This window comes from Sturnus vulgaris, chromosome 2 (genome assembly GCF_052056855.1).
Source record: "Sturnus vulgaris isolate bStuVul1 chromosome 2, bStuVul1.hap1, whole genome shotgun sequence".
Lineage (NCBI taxonomy): Eukaryota > Metazoa > Chordata > Aves > Passeriformes > Sturnidae > Sturnus > Sturnus vulgaris.
In genome coordinates this window covers 110,649,028-110,668,855 of record NC_142244.1, presented here as the reverse complement: position 1 = coordinate 110,668,855, position 19,828 = coordinate 110,649,028, and the positions used below count along the sequence as shown (strand labels likewise).

General features: G+C 42.6%; 1 protein-coding gene across 1 annotated transcript in view; it reads right to left on the bottom strand.

The window, feature by feature from the left end:
- The window catches only part of LANCL3 (LanC like family member 3), a 36,960-nt gene extending 17,210 nt beyond the window's left edge, over positions 1–19,750 (bottom strand). The window contains exon 1 of the mRNA XM_014876840.2: positions 19,205–19,750. Coding sequence (XP_014732326.1) covers positions 19,205–19,750 — 546 coding nt within the window. The remainder of the gene's footprint in view (positions 1–19,204) is intronic.
- Between the last annotated feature and the right edge of the window lie 78 nt (positions 19,751–19,828).

Sequence of the window (19,828 nt, the reverse complement as noted above, 5' to 3'; positions counted from 1 at the left end):
TTCACCAGACACAGAGGCAGTTGATGAGAGCTGCAAATAAGCAGAAGATTACTGCAGCATGGATCCTGCTTTCCTTCCCACTCTCCCCTCACAGGTAGGAAGAAGATTATTCATGTATAAAGTTCATCAGTGGGAAATCCTTTGACTCTTTAGTCTCAGTCAGAAAGTAAATCAGTGCATGAATTCTGTAATTACCTCATGCCGAAACATAGCACAGAGTTGTCAATTCCTGATGGGAGATTTATCCTTCTGCACTCCAGACAGGTGCCCCTGACAGTGGTGCATTATGATGACAAACACCTTCCAAGCTGGGCACCTTGCACTCTTGTTGGGGTAACAGGCAGCCCAGTGTGCTGTAGCTGTGCTGCCCCAGGATCCCATCCCATTTATCACACTACCAAGCAAGGAACATCTGCTCTGCCTGTGTATATTGGATCAGCTTACTTCCCCTTAACAGCGAGTCTGCTGGTTCTCTGGAACCGATTCCATGCCTTCATCTGTTCACAGACATTTCTTGTGGTAGCAAAGCTGTCCTGGTGCTTGGACTGCTTCATGAATGCAATCTATGCAGAGGCATAAGAAGTATTATCCATTCTTCCAGCTCCAGAGCAGCAGGAAATAGGATTCATGAAACAGTCCTTGTAAGAGACAAAATCTTTGTAACCCTCCTCAAACATTGCATTAACCCGTGGCTTTAGTCTGAATTAAAAAATTATGCAAGTCCAGTTCATTTGGGCACCACCACTTCTACTAGGAACTTAGGCAGGCTGCTGCTTGGGAAGAGGCATTTATTGGTGTTTGTTCGCATCTGCAGGTCAGCACGAGATGGGCAGAACTCAATTTCGAGTCAGTCAGTAAAGCCTAACATTAGTCAAAGGGAAACTGACTTAGGCTTAAAGTTCTACAATTGAAAATGACAACTGTATCTAGAAAGAAAGTTGACGAACCATATTTGAAGATGACTTGAAGATCTCTGGAAAGATCTGGACATTTCTGTTTCTTCATTCTTTTACTTCATCGGTAAGACGTGTGAGATCGCAAAAAAACCCCAAATAAAACTAAAAGATTATACTTAAAAGCAACTATGTAGTAGAGAAAGCAACTATATAATAGAACAAATTAAAAGTACAGGATGACTACAGAGAAAGATTGATTACTAGTTCCTTGAGAATTTCTCTAAGGATGCTCATCATTCAATTCATCTTAAGTAACACCATATCTTAATCACTCACTGTAATGGAATAGAGCCTTCTCAGTCTCATGCAGCACTTTATTTTTTCAATTTGTCAAAGTCACTTCAACTATTAGATCATTGTTATGGCTTTTAATATCAAAGTCTTCATTGACCTGGATCTTGACTAGGGAGACTATTACTCCTGGCAATTATCATTTAAGAAATGCTGAAAATTTTACAAGTTTGTTAAGGTTTCTTTGTCTTAGAGTAACACCATAGGGCTGGCTCATGGTTTGTTGGGACTGATAATTCTGGCCAAGTTAGCCCTTAAAGACTGAGACTTCAGGAACATGAATTACTTGACAGACTAAAATACTGACCTCACTTGCAGAAGCTGAGTAGAGACAACAAACAGATACAGCAAAGCAAATATCCAATTCTTCAAACATTCATCCTACTCTCATTTCAGTCAGTTTGGAGGGAACTGACTAGCACATGCACTGTCATTCATTGCTCTAAACCAATGTGGAGTGCATGACTTAGAGACAAAAATATTTGGGGTTTTAAAATTACATTTTTCCAAGGCTGTGCATACTTTATGCCTATTGAAAAAAGCTGCATTTATAAGCAGTAGTTCTCCCTCAGACTCTCAAAGAACTGTCAACAAATATCGTCAAGAAGACTGTCTCCTGTGATGAGTCAGGCAACACAATGTCCTCTGCATCTAAATGAAACAGACTAAAAATTTCAGTTGAGGTATGAGGCACCACTCCCCTGAAGCCAGAATTCCAAATAATAGTCTGCATTTTCTGTGGAGGCAGAGTTTTGCACTTGTGCTGTAGACCTTCTTTGCTACTGCAAATACATTGTTTGAAGAATTAAAAGAAAATTAAGAAGTTTGAAAAACCAAAATAAAGGACTGCAATTTATATACACACACCAGCAAATTGTATTGGATCAAATTATCTCTCATCTTGCCTGATAGTCAGTTTAACAGGAATTCACTTGCCTTTCAAACTAATATCCTAGGTCATGGTTGACAGATGCAGCTGAAACTGTCAGACATTTACATTTTCCATGGGGATTTTTTTTTTCTGTCAGGACTACAGGACTTGGCCTGGACTAAAACTGTCAAAAACATTTTACCACTTTCCAACAAATCAAATATTACAATGTAAGCAACTGTACATCCATTTAGTTTTACACATTAAGTGTATTGCTGGGTGTCAGAACTTATTTCTTTCTCCTTTTTTCGGCTTCCTCAGTGTTTTGTTGAGCATTGTTTACATGGCTGCTACTCACAAAATATGCCAGGGACATTTGAAACTCAGAAAACAAGCACTTCATTCTATACATGATTAGGCAGCCTTATATTTTTCCCTCTTTATGTTAAATATACTGCATTCTTTATCTGTCACCATCATCCAGTCCTTTCATCTTCCTCATGCAAGAATTCCCAGTCTACTTCCAGTGCCTTCAGGCTTGTTTTGTGAGCATTCAGACCTCCTCCTCCTGTACAAGTGAACGTGCGTCATTCACAGGCTTACCAAACTAAATAAGAAAACAGATTCATCTCCTCAAAGCTCGTGGCAGAAGTGTTGGAACCAAAAAAATTGATGGAGGAGGAGGAGAGGCTGCAGAAAGCGGCATTTGGAAACCTATCCATAAAAGACTGTACAGCTTGTCACTGTTAAAACTTGCAAAAATTAACCACTACTCATTCCTTCCTTTGTATCGAATTAAGATTCAGAAAGAGAACACAGCTGCTGCCAGCATCAGAGGCTCCCAACAAAAATGCCTTCAATGCAATGGGGTTTTTTTCCACATTTAAAATGAATAAAAGCTTGGGCTTCCATCACAACATGCTACCTAGGGATGCACAGAAAGCTTTGTTCTTTCTTTGGATAATTCTCTGAGTCTGTTCTCCCATTATTGATATAAACAAAACAAACAAAACAAGAAGTCAAGCAGCAACAAGTACTTCAGAGGTAATTAAGAAATTCGTCTAAGTGAAGCTAACATCTGTTTTCTGGACAGGAGATAATGTGTTAAAGGAGATAAAGCGTTAAAGAACACAAAAAATATTTTATCTTGCAATGTACTAACAAAACGACAGTTTATGAAAAGCTGTAAGTTTAAAGGCAAGATATCTCTCTGCTCCCCCAAGACTAAGGTAAACTAGGGAAATTATTTCTGCAAAATTTAGCTGAGTCCACTCACACTGTGCAATTTTAACAAACCAACTGAACTTTTCTATAATTGAGAATTTTTAGAAAGATTTTTGGCTTAGCTGCCAGAAGTGCTCCACTGCTTTGAATTCTTCAGAGCTCATGTTGTGTAAATAAATAATTTATCACCTTTCAACTCACCTAATATTACAGTATAAGAACATTTATTCCTGACTGTGAGAGACTGGAATGTTAATGGTTAATGACTCAAACAATTTCCCATTTGTGCTTTGCTGGGGCTGGGCTTGCACCCCCTGAGGGGCAGGGAGTGAATTTTTGGGTGTGAGATGGTGAAGCCTCTGGTCCCCATAAGACCAGAGGTGTGAGCACCCACCACTGAGGGCTACAAGCCAGGCTTTGAGACAGGTGAGGCAGATCCTGCAAGGTGGGATGGTGCTTTTTATCATCACAGTTGTCCTCCCTCAGTTGTAAAACTCCCCCTACAACCCCAGGGAACGGTCCTGAGGGTGTTCATCCTCTCTGATGGGGCATGACTGGCTCAACTAGGTTGGTGTGAGAGGCAAGAAAGGGTCATAAACCATCAAAGAACCCCCAAAGCACCCCCAGACTAATTTCTGAGGCTTTCCACCAAAGGACTGAAAGCTTCTCCAACTGGGGAAGGTACCTGGGCATTCTCACCAAGCCTAAGCACACATGAACCCACTGAACTTTGTGTTCATGAACCCATCCCTGATGCATGGAGACTGTGGCCATCACTTCGACCAAAGGACATCAAAACTGCAACAAACAAGTCTCTTTGCAGAATACACTGGTGGGATATCTTTCTACTCTTAAGCTTTTTTTCTTTTTCCTCATACATTTACTTGAGTATTATTTTTATGCTTCTATATTGCTATATTACTATACATAATAATAACCAAAAATTTTATTTTATGGCCACATACCTGCTCTCCTTTGCAACCAAACTGTTCCAAAGTAAACCCTATGTATATATATTTACAAACACCAATCATTCAGTGTTGTTTCATTCTAATCTGTTCCAAGGGGTCTATTAACAAGAACCTGGGTTACTCTCAGGGATGGGGTCACAACACTGCCAGATGTTGCAAGGCCAAGTTATAAAATCAATTCCCAGAACTTAGCCCATCAATTCTGGAAAAAAATAAACCCTTGTGTGTCAAGAGCACAAAGCCGGTCCTTAAAAAAGCAGGTTAGGCATGTTACAGACAACACATTTCAGCACCACTTTCCACAGACATTTGTGTAGCTGAGTCATCTAGCACTGGTACAAGACATTAAACCAGATGGAGCACTGGAAACAAATCTTGAAGGAGAAAGATTTGTTTATACACTATAGTGCTCCTCACTGCAATCAAGTGGAAGCATCCAACTGTCCATGCTGTGCCGTGTGTGAAACAGTTTGAAAACTGTTACTTAAACCTGTTGTGCAGTTACTGTGCCTCTGCCATGCTGCAACAGTTTCTTCCCATGCTGTCACTTCAGGTGACAGAGTTTAGGGCACTTCCCCCAGGCATGCTCTGAAGAATGTTCAAGTATTAAACGGGAATAATTTCAATCAGAGGTGCAGTAAGATGCTCCAGCCATCAGCACACTCCGCTTAGAGACATCACCTTAAATCACTGCACTGTGTCAGAAAAAGAAAGGAGGTGAATTTGAATTACCAGGTCTGTGATGAAATCTCAAGGTTATTGCATATAAAAAGGAAGACCCTCACTTGTACTGTAATTTGCTCAGAACCCATTTGGTCTTTAAACCTGTGAGGGTGACGAGAGGTGAACACATTCCACCCTTGCTACTGGGAAAAGATGTGATGCCAAATTGCTTTTACTCCACAGCAGGTCAGACTCCTGAGGCTCTGTGAGAAGAGCACTTCCAGCAAACGGGGAGGGATGAGCTAGGTGGCATGTGCTCCCCAGCTGCAGCTTTACAACCTCCTTTAGAGGATGCAGAGATGAGTTACAGCAGGTGAGATGGAGTGTAAACTGCCACTACCTGTGGGAAGACTGGAAGGAGCTGCATAAGTACCATGGAGGAAAAGACAGCACTATAAATCTGTACCAGAGCTCCACAGCTGGTGAGTGATGTATCTGTTGGCTTATGAATTTTGGCATGGCTTATGTGACCCTCAACACAGCAGCCTCAGGATTTGCATGCCTATCAAAAGATGCCCAGACTTCCAGGGCATAAATCAGGTGCCTTGGACATTTAAGCATATCCAACCTTATTCACCAGCCTGGGAAAGTTTTGACTACAAAACTTTTGATGTCTTGGCATCCTGGGTGAGTTTTAGGCACTGGAAAGGTCTGAGGAATCCCAGAGTCAATACACAATATCTCTGTTAGATGGTGCAGCTGTGTAGGAAGTCTAAAATGGCATTGACCTGGTGGATGCCATGTTGTGATAACGAGAACTGGTTATGGCTTTTCATTGATATTAGCTGTTCATTCCCATGGAGAATAAATGCAAAGGAAGAAAGGAGAATTTACATTGAAGTGTTGAACAGTGACGCACTCAGGCCCTGTCATGTCAAGCTTACTTGAATCTCAGTTTCTTCCTAGCATGCAGGATAAGTATTATAAATATTTCTTCACAGATACATATGCTTACACTAAAAAATAAAAATAAACCTTGTTTTAGCTCAATTTTTAATCTCTTCAGCTGTTTTCATACTCTCCTTCTGCCTGTGCATAATGTCTGGCACTTGCTTCAGTTTAAATGCCAAAGCAATTATTATCCAGATATCTGCCTCTTCTGGATCATTAATGATAATAAATAAGGCTGGTTGCTACATCAGTCCCTTATTAGTACTTATGATTAGCTTTGCTTGTGGTCTTTCAGCCAATTCCAAATCCACAATGTCCCCATCCAAGCCAACATGAATTAAGTTTTCCAAGAAGATTATCTTTGACACTGCATCAAAAGACTTATTCAAATGTAAACAAGGTATTGGCTACTTTCATCAGCCACTAATTTTATAATTCTGTTGTTTACAAGTGATCTTGCTTGTCTCAAAAGACTTCTTTATTTTGTCATGCTGCTTTATATGCACAGTTCTACAATGCAGATCTTTATGAGGCATTCAACATCCTGAAGTATGTCTAAATATTTGCTGCTGAGGAACAATGTGGCTAACGTGTGAATTAGTTAAATGAGGTAAACGACACAACTGCATCATTCACAGGCTGAGGCATAAATTAGTCACTTTAAAGCAGCACCAGCGCTGCCTTCAAGCAGGGGGAATTCTAGAGAACTCCATGCTGGCATCATGCCACTTTTACTTTGTGTGATGATCTGCAATTTGTGCCATGCCAATAAGCCACTGAATAGAAATATCAACTTAAGCTACAAGAAGAATGCTGACAACATAATGCAGGAAAACCAGATGAAGGTGATCAAGTCCTCTGAGTCATCTGAATTTTACTCTATCCTAAGACTGTGGTAGCAGCCTGATGTAGTAAAAATCCTTATGTTCTGTATGTGGCTCCCAGATACTCCAGGGCACATCGACAAGATGGCTCTGAAGCAAAAGACAGTAACAAAAGAGTTTCCAGTGGCATACCGTGCCATTAGCACTGCCTGGAATTATGCCCACAACTCCAAATACAATTCAAGTCATATTTCAAATACAGACAGCCACTTATAATTCAACACCGCCACATTTCAAGGGCAGAGTAAGAGTCATGGGATTTCTTTGAGGAAGTGTGGGATACTGTGCTCTTTAAAATGTAGCTTACTTGGTAAGTAATGGGATTACTATCTCTATTTTTCTCCTAGTTGAAAGATTGCCATTTAGTACGATAATAGAATTAGGAAAATTTTATCAGTCTTCTCTTTGTGCTACTTTTTCTCAGTTGTCAGTAAACCAAGCAGACTTTGGGAAAAAGAGACTGCTGTGTCAGAAGGCACAGTTCAGATTACTCTAAGAGTTCAAACCTCACACAGCAAGGAGGAAGAATAAGAGCCTTGAGACAAATCACACCGCTGCTAACAATAATAAAGAAATATTCACAGCACTTGGCCATTAGCTTGCATGTAATTAACTAACAGGAATTACTATTACTTCATATTACAGATGACACACTGCTCTGGGAGCACTCAGCACCATCTTCTCTTTTGCTGGATTTGTCATTTTTCATGATTATTCTCTGCAGCCCCACAGGAGGAACTGAGCAAAGTGAGACAGGAGGGCCCCACACAGCTATTTCTGGACCTACAGATCACAAAGTGTGCTTTCCAAGGCAAGCTTGTTAAGTCAAAATACATGCATTTAAAACTCTTTACCAGATGCCTTTCATACTCTATTTTGTGTGCTTAATACTCTGATGCCCTTGGAATAAAACAGCTTCACTTCAAGGGCCCAGAAGGACACTGAAGTCGTCTGATGTCTGTCATGCAGAATCTGAAAGAGATTCCACAAGAATAATGACAGAAAAGGACCTCTCTCATAGCCCCCATGCTTGAGGGGTGTCCTGGCCATCTGCAGACACTGCAAAGAATGTTTTATCATCCCCTGGCCTGTAATTCAGCTTTCAGAAAAGAGTTTTGTCTTTTTCCCCTGATGCAACCTTGGCTGCTCACACACCATACGGGACAGGGAACTCTCCTCCTCCATGGTAAACAGCAGCCTGAGGTGTTTGATTAACACAGGCAGGAGAAAATGTTCCTGCAGTGCAGGGGCATAGGAACTTCTAGGGTGTTTCTTGTCTTCTTTCATGGTCTACCTCCTATCATGCAGGCATTTTCACTAATAGACACTCAGAGCTGCAGGGCTATGGGGCCCGTGAGAAGTCTTTGAGCTCCAGCATCCACTAAACCAGAAAAAAAAGAAATATTTATACCATAACTTTTCAGAGCCACAACCTTCCCAATTACCTGGCAGAACCAGGAATGATTTTGTCAAGCCCTAATGTTTAGCTAATAAGAGAAGATTCTGCCCTTCCTTGAAAAAGACTGACATGAAGACTGTGGTGCTGAGTGGGTCCTTCTGGACTTCCCTGCTTGCAACTGCAAGAGAAAAAAATTGCAATCCTTCACCCATTCACCCACTATGAAGTCAGAGGAGGTGGAATGGCATTGTGAGCCTGCTTTTGGGGAAGAGAGGCAAAGGGAGCAGGAATTACCGAGTGTTTCCTATGTATTAAGTCAGGGATAGCTCAGCCTGAAGAAGAGAAGGCTTTGTGGAGATTTCATGAATGTGTACAAACACTTGATAGGGGAGAGCAGAGGAGGCACATCCAGACTCTTTCTAACAGTGCCCACTGAAAGAAAATTCTACTTAAATCTAAAAAGAAAATGTTTTTTTTACTGTGAGGATGGCCAAGCACAGGAACAGGCTGCCTAGGAAAGGCACAGAGCAGAGATATTCAAAATCAAGTGGGCACAACCCTGGCCAATCTGCTGGACCCTGCTCTGAGCAGGGCTGGACCAGAATAGCTCCAGAGGTGCCTTCCAGCTGTGGCCATGCTTTGACTCTACAACTGAACCAAATCCAAATCTGAGTATGCTCATCCACTACTCACTGATGGTGTGGATTTTATTCATTTAGAAACCCCTAGATTCAAGTTCAAGTTTGACTCAGCTTACCTGTGTGTTGGGTTTTTTTCTTTTAACATTTGTTTTACCAAAATAACCTAGCAGTCCCACAGTGCTCAGACAATAAAATCAAAAAAGGACAAGTGCATTCGCACTAGAACTCTGTCTTTTTTGTCTTCTGGATGTGTAGCAGTTAAATGAGCATTATTTCCAGGCATTTTTTATGGAATAATAAAAAAACATGTATGGATGAAAATGGCAGCCTGGTATAAAAAAGCTCATGATTGATTCAGCTCCGCCAGACCAAAAACAAACAAATCAATATTTATTTAAAGAGCCTGAACAAGTTTCTTTTTCTGTTCTACTGCTATTTTCCCTGGATTCATATTTGACCAACTTAGCTCTGATCAAATTTAAACAGCTCCATGTGGAACGTGTATCTTGCAGTCCATTGCTATTACAACTGGAATTTTGACTACTTAATCTCTGGATTAGTCTTAAAAAACTAAAGCAAGTATAGAATTATCCATTTCACGGATGGCAAAAAGAAGAGACAACACTGAGCTTTATCTTTACATTATCAACTAAAGCAAATTAAAAGAACAGACTAAATTTAACCTCCAGACACTTCAGGTTTCACTTACTCCTTGATTTCTAATGCGGACAAAATAATTGACGTAATACAGCCCTCTCAATTATATTGTTCCAAGTGTACTTCCACAAAAGAACTCTTATCACTTCACAGATGTTCCCTGGATATGTAATGGCACACCTCAAGTTACACTGTAGAATAACATCTTCCCAGTTTTATTCAGGGAACAAAGGAAAGGAAATTCTCCAGTTGGCATTAATGACACAAAGCTCCTCCAGTTGAAGAAGCTTCTCATCTTGCATATCACAGCACAGTGTTCAATGGCTCCCTGTCTCCACATGACCTTTACCTACTTCGCTTGTTCATAGACTTTTTCTAAGGAATACCTGCCCATGAGCTGCAGCCCATTTAAAGGCAGCTGGATAATAGCAGGTCATGAGCTGGAGGTGAGTCAGTGTCACACTGGTGTGAGATGCCAGCACCTTACTGAGCTGTGTACATGGAAAAAAGGCCTGGAAGAAACAGAGTTATCTCTTTGCTAAACTAGAAAGGCCTTTGCCAGAACCATGTGTCCAACTTCTGGCACTCTTCAGGAAAGGTTGGAGGGAGACTGGCAGAGTGCAATGGGAATGACCAGAGATGTAAGAAACATGACACACAAGGGAAGATTGGAAGGATTAGGATGGTTTAGAGAAGAAATAAAAATAAGGGTAAAAGTTGTAACAGTCTTGAAATTATAATATAAAGAGCTTCTGCAGAGAGGAACAAAATTTCTTGCTATTTCTCAATGGAGAGGACAAGGAAAATCAGGCTTAAATTACAGCAAGATTCAGAATAGTCATTAGGCTGGGCTTTCTAACAGTGTGTCAGACATCCAGGGAAGACTGCAGATCCTTCATCACTGACTGGGGGTATGAAAAGCAAGTCAGGGAGGGGCTGCCAGGAATGACAGGCACAGGTACACCTTCCTGTGGGATAGATGGCAGCCTAAATTACCTCACAAGTCCCTGTCAGCTCTCTGATTGTGGTAGGGATATTATTTGGTTGTCAGCACTGAGCAGACAAACTGCAGAATGCTACCAGTATGGAATAAACAATAATTACCATTTTCCGATTCTACACTGACGGACCAGCACAGACCTGCTTTGTCCTTTGCTGCTTCTAGACCCAGGCCCACACACTTTTAAGAGCAGCCTTCATTCCCTTGATGCTGAAATCTAAATATGACCAGCACATCCCCAATTTATAATCCTCAACCATGTTAACATTGTACCAATGAGGGACTGGAAGCAACCTGTGAAGATGATTAGGCACATAAAATAACTAAATGCCTTGGACAGATAGAAGGTGTATTTATATGCCACGTTTTTTTTCCTCCCAGATAATTCAATGCTATCAGACACCTATTCCATCTCACTCACGATCCACTGTTCTTCAACAAGAGATACCAAGCCATTAAAATGAAGAATTCAGGAATGTTGATCTGCATATAAAAATAGATTTATGGTTCTTCTCTCAGACATCAAAATATACTGAGCTGAGAAACACCAAGTGACTCAGCCACAGCTTGGACTGCTATTAAAATACTTTTTGATCATGTTTGCCTAAAATGAAACAGCTATTTTAATTATTTTGCCATGGTACTCCAGCTCACTAACTATCAATTGAAAATAAGCCTACAACATAGATAAGAAATAGCTGTTTTTGACAGAATATTGTCCCTGAGCTCTGCTGTAATGCAGTGGACAGAAGGTTACACAACATCACTCAGTGCTTGATCTCATGCTTGTCAATGGTCAAAGAACTCCCTGCCATTGACAGACACAGACAGTGACATATTTTGACAGATCATCCTATCAAAAATAGTGACCTGACTGCATATATTGAATTCTGATACTTTAAAAAAGGGGTAGAATAGAGAAGTTGGACAGCAGGACCATGGGACTTGCCCATTTTGACTGGCTCCCTGATCCTCTCAACAGAGCTTCAAGACTGCTCAGAGGCAAGGCTGAGAACCTGCTCTGAAATCTTCACACAGCCTGTCCATGGGGCTGTACCTTGATTTTAAGACTGTCCAGCTGAATTAACAGAGAAAAGTATGATCTACTGATTTATTGGAGGTGAGACAAAAGAAGAGGATCTTTTTCCAAATCTGTACCCTGCCAGTTGCAACATAGCTGTACTACATCTTTAAGTAAAAATCTAATACCCTAACAATGTGTATTAAATGGCTACACAGGAACTTACAGCTTACTTTTACCCCTCCACTCTTTCAGTGCTGTAAAGTGCAGAGGATGTTATACTTTTACAGAATAATTGTTGTTAACCTGGTACTCTTCCTCCTTGGAGCAGCTCAGTTCTTCATATTCCTGCTTCTTTAGCCTGGTACCAAAGTAAAGTTTACTAACGGCATTACTGTTTAGGTTACACACTGATTTATAGTATTATATGCATGTAACAGGAAAATGTCAGTGTCAGAAGTACAACAATGTACATGAAAAAGTCTGTATTCGCTTCCAGACATCAGTGGTTGTCTCAGTTATTCCTTAAAGAAAAGATGGAATATGATTGTAAGCACTGGATGTGATGACAGCTATTTTTGTAAATGTATGAGCATATGTAAAGAGAATATGGGGATGGAAGAGCAGCAAACAAAAAACAAGCAGACAAAAATAGTAATTTCCCTCAATAAAATGTAGCTTACTCCTCTTCCTGTCTTCTCCTTGTGTTTACTGTTCTATTGAAATTTTACCTTCTTCTAAATTGAGTACATTGGACATCAGATCTCTACCAGTCTGTCAAAGAACCTGATTTTAGTTTTAAATCTCTCATACTCCAGGGACTATGTTATCTTTTGCCTTTTTCCCTTCACCCTTGAGTTCTGCTATCCCTGCATGTTTCCATTTTTCTATTTTTGCCATCAACTAATTCTTTTGCTTTTAAAATAAATTTTAAATTGTCTCTTTCTTTGCCTCTCTGTTCAGCCTCTGTCAAATGTGTTTTTTCCCCATGCCTGCCTGTCTCTGCCTCCACACACTCCACCACATAAGCACGTTTGATATGCACACTCTTCCTTTCTGCTGTGTCATCCAGTGCTACCTGTGAGTTAACACAGTTAACTGTGGCTTTTGGTCCTGTGTAAGAACCAGGCCAAAAAAAACATGAGGGGAAAACATCAGTGTCAAATATTGCTACCTTTAGAAACACAGTATTGTAATAAAGTTCTTTGGTGTACACATAAGACACAACAATCAAAAATCTGAAAACCCAAGACAACAGATTTAAGGAACCCAAGGCAATAGATTTAAGGAACCTGTGCCACTCAAGTGACCCCAAGTACCTAAAGCTGTAAAATCAGAAGCTCCCAGCCCAGCCCTGCACCTCTCTGCCAGAGAGATCCCCTGCTTCTCTGCTTCAAACACTGATGGCTCCAGATGCTTCCAGAGATTCAGTCACCAGACACACTCCACAGGTCTGAGTAACTGCCCAGCACCTTTCCCTAGACATGCCCTCATTTCAGTCCCTGGGGTGTGTTCTGCAGCTCTCACCTTCAAGCCAGAGGCAGCACTGCAGAGGGCAGGGACACTGCCTTGAACACCTCTGCTTCCAAGCAGCACCAACAAACTCCAAAGGGTGACCTCAAAGCTCTCCATGGGGACAATGAGGAAGGTGACTGAACTGACAAAGTTTAAGAGCTAAATGCTGGCATATGTAAAGGAGTCAGGAGAAGGATGGGGAAGTAGAGATCTAGTCTGGATACAAGAGATGTCTGCATAAATCTATTTCCTTTTTTCTTTTGTTAAAATATCTTATTATAACACCAGTATTACTGTTTGGGCTGCTTTTTCAGCAGAAAGATGCTGCTGCACCGACAAATGTTCTTCCAACAACACAAAGAAGTACAGAGACACAGCACTGCTTTTGTACAGAACTGTCTTTTTAATACCACTCTTCAGCTATAAGCAGTTGAAATCCGTTTTTCTGCAGCAGAACACATAACTTATGTCACTAAACTTGTGTCAATCAAACCTCCAATTCCAGCAGGATCCAGTGTGTATTGCGGTGCTTTTTTGCTGGCTGGTAAACAGTGCACTTGAAATTTAACATTTTCAATCTCCAGTTTTCTACTTTGGCTCTACAACTGAATATTCAAGGTCCACTGCATTGAACTGAATCCAGCCATTATCAAGATGTCCCCATCTCCCAGTCTGAAGGCTGTTAAAACAAAAAAAGATTCGCATTGCCTTGCTGAAGAGAAAAAGGAAAATTCTGAAATGTATACCCAAATTATTTCAGATTCCTTTAAAAAAAATCCAGACGCAAATAATTCCCTCTGTTTTACTGTTTACTTTAGAAAAACACAGCTTTCAATTGCTGGTTTAAATTCATCAATTTAAGCAACCTAATACAAAATTTTCCCCTGTGTGTAATTTGGGAAACCATGGCTAGGAGACTGTACATTTAAAAGAGGCAGGCTAGGATCAAAAGATTTTATCTTTACTGTTAACTCATTTTAATCCTCTGGCTCAAAAGAAGACATCCTGGTTGTGTAGTGGCCTGTGTGAAATGAAATAATGAAATCAGCACAGTCCCAGCTAGCACCACGATATCTGATATTTAAAACACCACAACGTTTCACATAAACTGGCAAATTCTTCCACAGAGAGAAAGGACTTTAATGGCCACAGCGGAGGAATGAAATCTCGCCTCAAAGGCCAACCCTCCCCTTCCAGGCACAGGTGAGATTAAAAGCCTGACACGGCGATTCTGCACTACAGCACTTGGAGGAGCATCAGTTTTGTGGGTATTTTGCAGATCTCCCTTCAAAGATCTTTAATTTGTATGTCTTTCAGAAACACTATGGCCAGCATGAATACATCTACATTCCACATTAAAGAGTTGCAAATGAACATGTTCTAGACAGCACTCAGGGAAGATTCTTCCTCTCACACTTTCCAATTTTTTCCTAAGAGATTTTAAAGAAAGAAAAAAGTGGAGCAAAGAAACCTATAATAGTATTCAAACATGTGCTGATTTGTCACTGGCTGGGTTTTTGGGGTCCCTTTGGGATCCCAGAGGCTGCTCCTGCAGCCCTCAGAGACGGAGCAAATTCCCGAGCCTTGCCCAGATGGAATTTTGGCTCACAGTGAGCTCTCAGACCAGCGGGGTTAAGAGATCAGCATATGCAGAGAGGCACAAATCCATAGTTTATTCTATGAAGGCATCCTGTCTACATATACCAACGGCTATTGTTTTACAGGGGTTTTTATACCTTTTGAGGGTTTTACAATTTGCACCAATTACCAAGGAAATTCTACATTCTAACCAATCCCTGAGGGATTTTACATTCAAAGCTGGCCTATGGATACTAAAAGAGGATGAACCACTAATATTGAAGATAGATAAGAGGGTCTACCAAGGGGGGAAGCTGGATTCCTTTTTGTATTTGTCATTTCACAAGCCATTTCTTATCTCTAAGCTATGGTTTTCCGAGGAGCTTGTTCTGAGGATGCAGGGAGACTTTCTTCTTTATGAATGTTTTCTGCTCCCTCCACACTGATTATCTGGAGGGAAGGCTCTAAAGAACCAATAAACATCATCAAGAATTGTCTGAGGAGCTGCAAGAAAATAGTTTTCATTGATTTGTATCTTCTCTCCCAGAATATTACAAAATACACGCTGGTTGGACTCGTCAGGTGTCACCCCCTGCACATCCATCCATTCCACTGCCTTTTAAAATAACACCTGACATTTCCCGTGCTCTGGCACCTATATACCAGACATCCCACAGCAGTGCTATTCCTGCTTTCCACATACCAGGTGACTCCTTTAGCTTGATTTGCAATCTCCTGAGGTCCAAGATAAAAGAAGCTCTGGGGACAGACGGCAGCCAGGATAAGGATGGTTTTCAGTAGGGCCCTACACTCAACGAGGTCCTGCTAGAAAGATCATGGCTCTTTCTGGGCAGGCAGAATATCAGAATATCAGAACAGTGCACACTCTGACAGGATAACACCCTGGAAACACACACCGAGTCATGACCTAGCATTGGCTGGGAAAGGAAATTGAGATGCCCCTCTGCCCCAGAGACAGGAAGGTTAATCATTGTGGGATGAGAGAGCCTCTGCAGGCTCTCAAGACTCCCCAGTGCCTCAGTCCCTGAGCAAACAGGTTTGGCCACCTTGCTGCCACAGTGTGCTGGTTCACCTTGTCACCCCTGCAGCTGCAGCAAAGGTCTCTCATGGGGTCCCCAAAGTCTTTTGAAACCACTGTCTCCAATGAAATCACAGCACCAGGGTGTGTAAAATGCTGCCCTGTCTCCTACAGGGCACCACTGCTGTCTGTGCTGCTACAACCCTGAGTCAGTGGAAGCCAGCTGAGCCCATCCATAGCCAGTTATTAAAAGATAACCCAAGCTGTGCTAAAAGGCAGCAACATCTTTAGCAGATGGTAATACAAGGAGCCACTTGAACTTCTGCACCTTTTCCCCCGTCATCTGACAGTTACATTGCCAGAAGGGAGTGCAACGACCGAAGCACACCATGCTCCATCAACCACGAAATGGGACAGAAGCACCATGGAGAAAAATTGAGGAGAGGATAAAACATCATCTGAATGGAGGGATGGGACCACCATTTTAATGGTCTTACTGCTGTTTGCTCAAGCAAACACAGCCTGAGTGAAGGTAATTAAAAGCAGGACTGACAGATTTCCCCAAGGACACACAACGAACTAACACTATAAGCATTAGAAAAAGATGTATTTAAGGGAGAATAAAACAATTTTTTTTCCCCGAATGGAAAAAACACAGTAGTTAAGGACAGCTAAAGTACATGCACCTTATACAAATGACACACTGTTTCTGCCAAAACAGAATTTTACCTATCTGTGTCTGGGAAGCACTGACTGCAATATAATGGAAATTAAAGAAGGGATGAAAATAAACATCTTTTCTAATGCACAGTGCATCATGAAAGTCAAATCCTGTTAAGCCTTGACTGTTGAAGTAATCCTTACTCATGCAAAAAATCCCAATTAATTAATCAGGGAAAAATGCTGTATTAGCCTAAAAATCTGAAAACCAGCTGAATGCAAATGCCTTCTTCACATGAGGTCAGTGTTATCCAACAGATTGGATCCTTCAGGACAGTCCATTAACTTCATGAAGAACATGTGGAGCTTAAAGACACCAGGACTCTTTATCAAGAAATTGAAGTATTGGGGCACAGCAGCTGAGCTAAACTTGTGTTTGGTGAAATAAAGCTGTCTCCTTCCATCCCTGCTTGGATTAAACAAAAAACAAACCCAAGACATAAATTATGAAATTCCTTCAAAACGCTCTTCTCAAGGACAAGCGATTTCTCGTATATAGGTCACCATTTGACTCCTTCAGAGGGAAAAACCACGCGGGCAGCAGAGGCTGTGTTTCAATGTAAGGAATGGATTTCACTTTGTGCTGGAAATATTTGCACAGTGTCCTCACAAAAAAAAAAAAAAAAAAACACAAACAAATAAGAAAGAAAAAAGAACGTGGGTAACAAGAAAACATGCTGCAATGAGCCATGTGAGGCTGTGCACAATCAAATTACAGGAGGTAGCATTTTCCAGCGGTTCGAATCACAAGATATTGCTTCTATTCTGGGATGTACCTGGCTTATAGTTTGACCTTGGGTAATAAATGGCATGTACTCTCTCTGGGCATCCCTTTCTTCATTTGTAAAAAGATGCAGGGTTTGGTCTGGCAATGTACTAATTAAAATAATTCTCTACTAGGCTGGGAATATTTATCAAAAGACACACATTTTGCTGAAGCTTGAGTAATATAGACTAGAAATCATAATTCTCCTCACAAAGCAGCAAAATATTTCAGTTGCAAGTTTTAAAAATCTTGGTTAAAATTAAAAAATGCAATTTGACTTTATTAATGATTAATGATGTGCTTTGTTTCTTGCACTACACATTTAAAATTATAGTGTATTTGACAGAAGAAATAATACTATAGAAGGATGTCAGGTTATCAATGAAAATATCAGCAAGGGATTACAGCTTGTGTTTTATTGGCAAAATAGCAATTAACCCACCTGCTAAATAGATTCCACAGTAAGTGCATACCTGTGCTTATCTGTGGGGCTGTTTAACTTTTTACAGCTGCATTTAGCACAATTTTTCACCAAGCAAGCAAACAGAGGAGAGCTCTCCCATTGCTCAGCTGCCTGTGAGAGGTGACTGCACCCACTCTCCCAGCTGTTCAGCAATTGCTCTCAGGGATGTAAGGCAAGTGGAAAAAACATTAAATAAAGCAGTAGGGTGCAGGGTGCCACCTCCTTCTGCTGGAATGTCAGGACACCATCATAAGCACTGACATGGGTGCTGGATACACTCCCCCAGTGCAAATTGAACCAACAGGGATGGCTTATTCCTCCATGAGAAACCATCCCTTCAGGCAGGCACTGCTGCACAATGGATTGTGACGTGTCTATAAAACTTTACTGTCATGGGAAAGGCCATCAAATGAAAAGTTTGTTTAATTATGGTTACATAAAACCATAACCATGTTTATGGTTATGATTGTCAGACAATCCTGTACAAAGAAATGGCACACCTTGTATGCTACTTGAAATGCTTAGTGTGGTTATGAATTCTAGTTCAAGGCAATCACAGTATTTAACTGACTTTAACATTCTTCCTGGCTTCTCTGGATACCCTCGAGCCTCCCGAGACCTCCATTAAGTGAATTTCCTCAGACTCCAATTGCAGTGACTAGTATTGGATGGGGCAGAGCCACTAGTTCTTACATCATTTATTTACTTATAAATAAATCTTGCTTCCCCCTCCTGGGAGGGAAGAAAGCCAGAAGCATATGAACTTGCAAATCAGTTATTAACAAGGAAACACAGATTGGACCTGACAAGAGGACAGGGGAAAAAAAAATCTACCAACTGCCTGCTCAGATACCACACTGACCACTTAGTAACAATCACCACAGCAAACATATTAGTTGCAATAATTATTATGCCATAATCAGTGGAAGCTCTGAATTGTCACCTGAATTGTACTGACAATGACAATGTCCTGGGGTAAAGTCCCGACTACTGAGACCAATACTATGCTGAACCATAACCACATCTCACGCTTCCAGCAAAAAATCCCTGCTCTCATTCATGAAAAGCACCAAAATACACGGCCAGATTTCTGAAAGTCTGTATGATGAGGTTAGCAAGACCAAATGCCTCTGAAAATCTGGTTCCTTGCTTACAAATTACAGTACAGGACCGCTTAGTATTACAGGATTCCTCACTGTTTTACTCAACGCTATTTCTTTTCTTACCCATTTCATTTTACGGAAATACTCTTGAAAAGCCCGGGGTGGCTTCTGCCAAGTAATTCACCACTCGGCAACCAACAGCTGATGCTCTCGGCGTGCCCCGGGATGCAGCGCTGCGCTCCAGAGCCGGGACCCCATCCCGCTCCCTCTGGCCAAAGCCGCATCTTTTCATTTCGGGGAGGAGCGCTGAGGAGGAACAGCTACCAGGGAACTCGCTCCCCGGGGGCTCTGAAGCTGGCCCCCGAAAGTGCAAGCTGCAGACAGCGGCGGCACCGCCGCATCCCCTCCAGCGCCGAGGGCACTGTCCCGGCCCGGCAGCGGCGAGGGGAGCCGTCCCGGGTGACCGCCCCAGCCGCCCGGAGCTGCCTTACCTCCATGCCCAGCCGCTGCTTCAGCACCAGCGCGGCGCACAGGTACCCGGCGCGGCCCACGAACAGCTCATCGGAGCCGCACTCGAGGAAGGAGAGCGGGGCGCACACCTCGCTCAGCTCTCTGAACTTGCCCAGCGGCCGCGCGTACTCGGGCAGCCCCAGGGCGCGGTAGACCAGCGCGGCCACCGCGTACACCCCGGCGCCGCCCAGCAGGAAGGCGGCTCGGGTGTCGGCGTCGGCCTCGCCGCATCCCTCCTGGTAGCGCAGGCAGGCGTCCACGACGCGGCGGGCGGCCCGCAGGTACGAGTCCCGCGACGGCGCGAACAGCGGGCACTGAGCGACGTGGTACAGCATGTAGGCCACGCCGGCCACGCCGCCGTACAGCCCGCCCGGGCAGCCGCGGGGGCCGCCCAGGGGCGGCAGCTCCCGCAGGATGCGCTCGATGGTGGCCGTCACCAGCGGCACCGCCGCCTCCCTGTCCGGCGCCGCCGCCGGGCTGCCCGGGTAGTCATCGAAGCGGTTGGCGAAGCAGCGCTGGCTCTCCATCCCCCGCCGGCGCGGCCGCTCTGCGCAGCGGGGAGCGGCGGGCGGGAGCTGCCGGCCGAGGGGGCGGAGGGAGCGGGG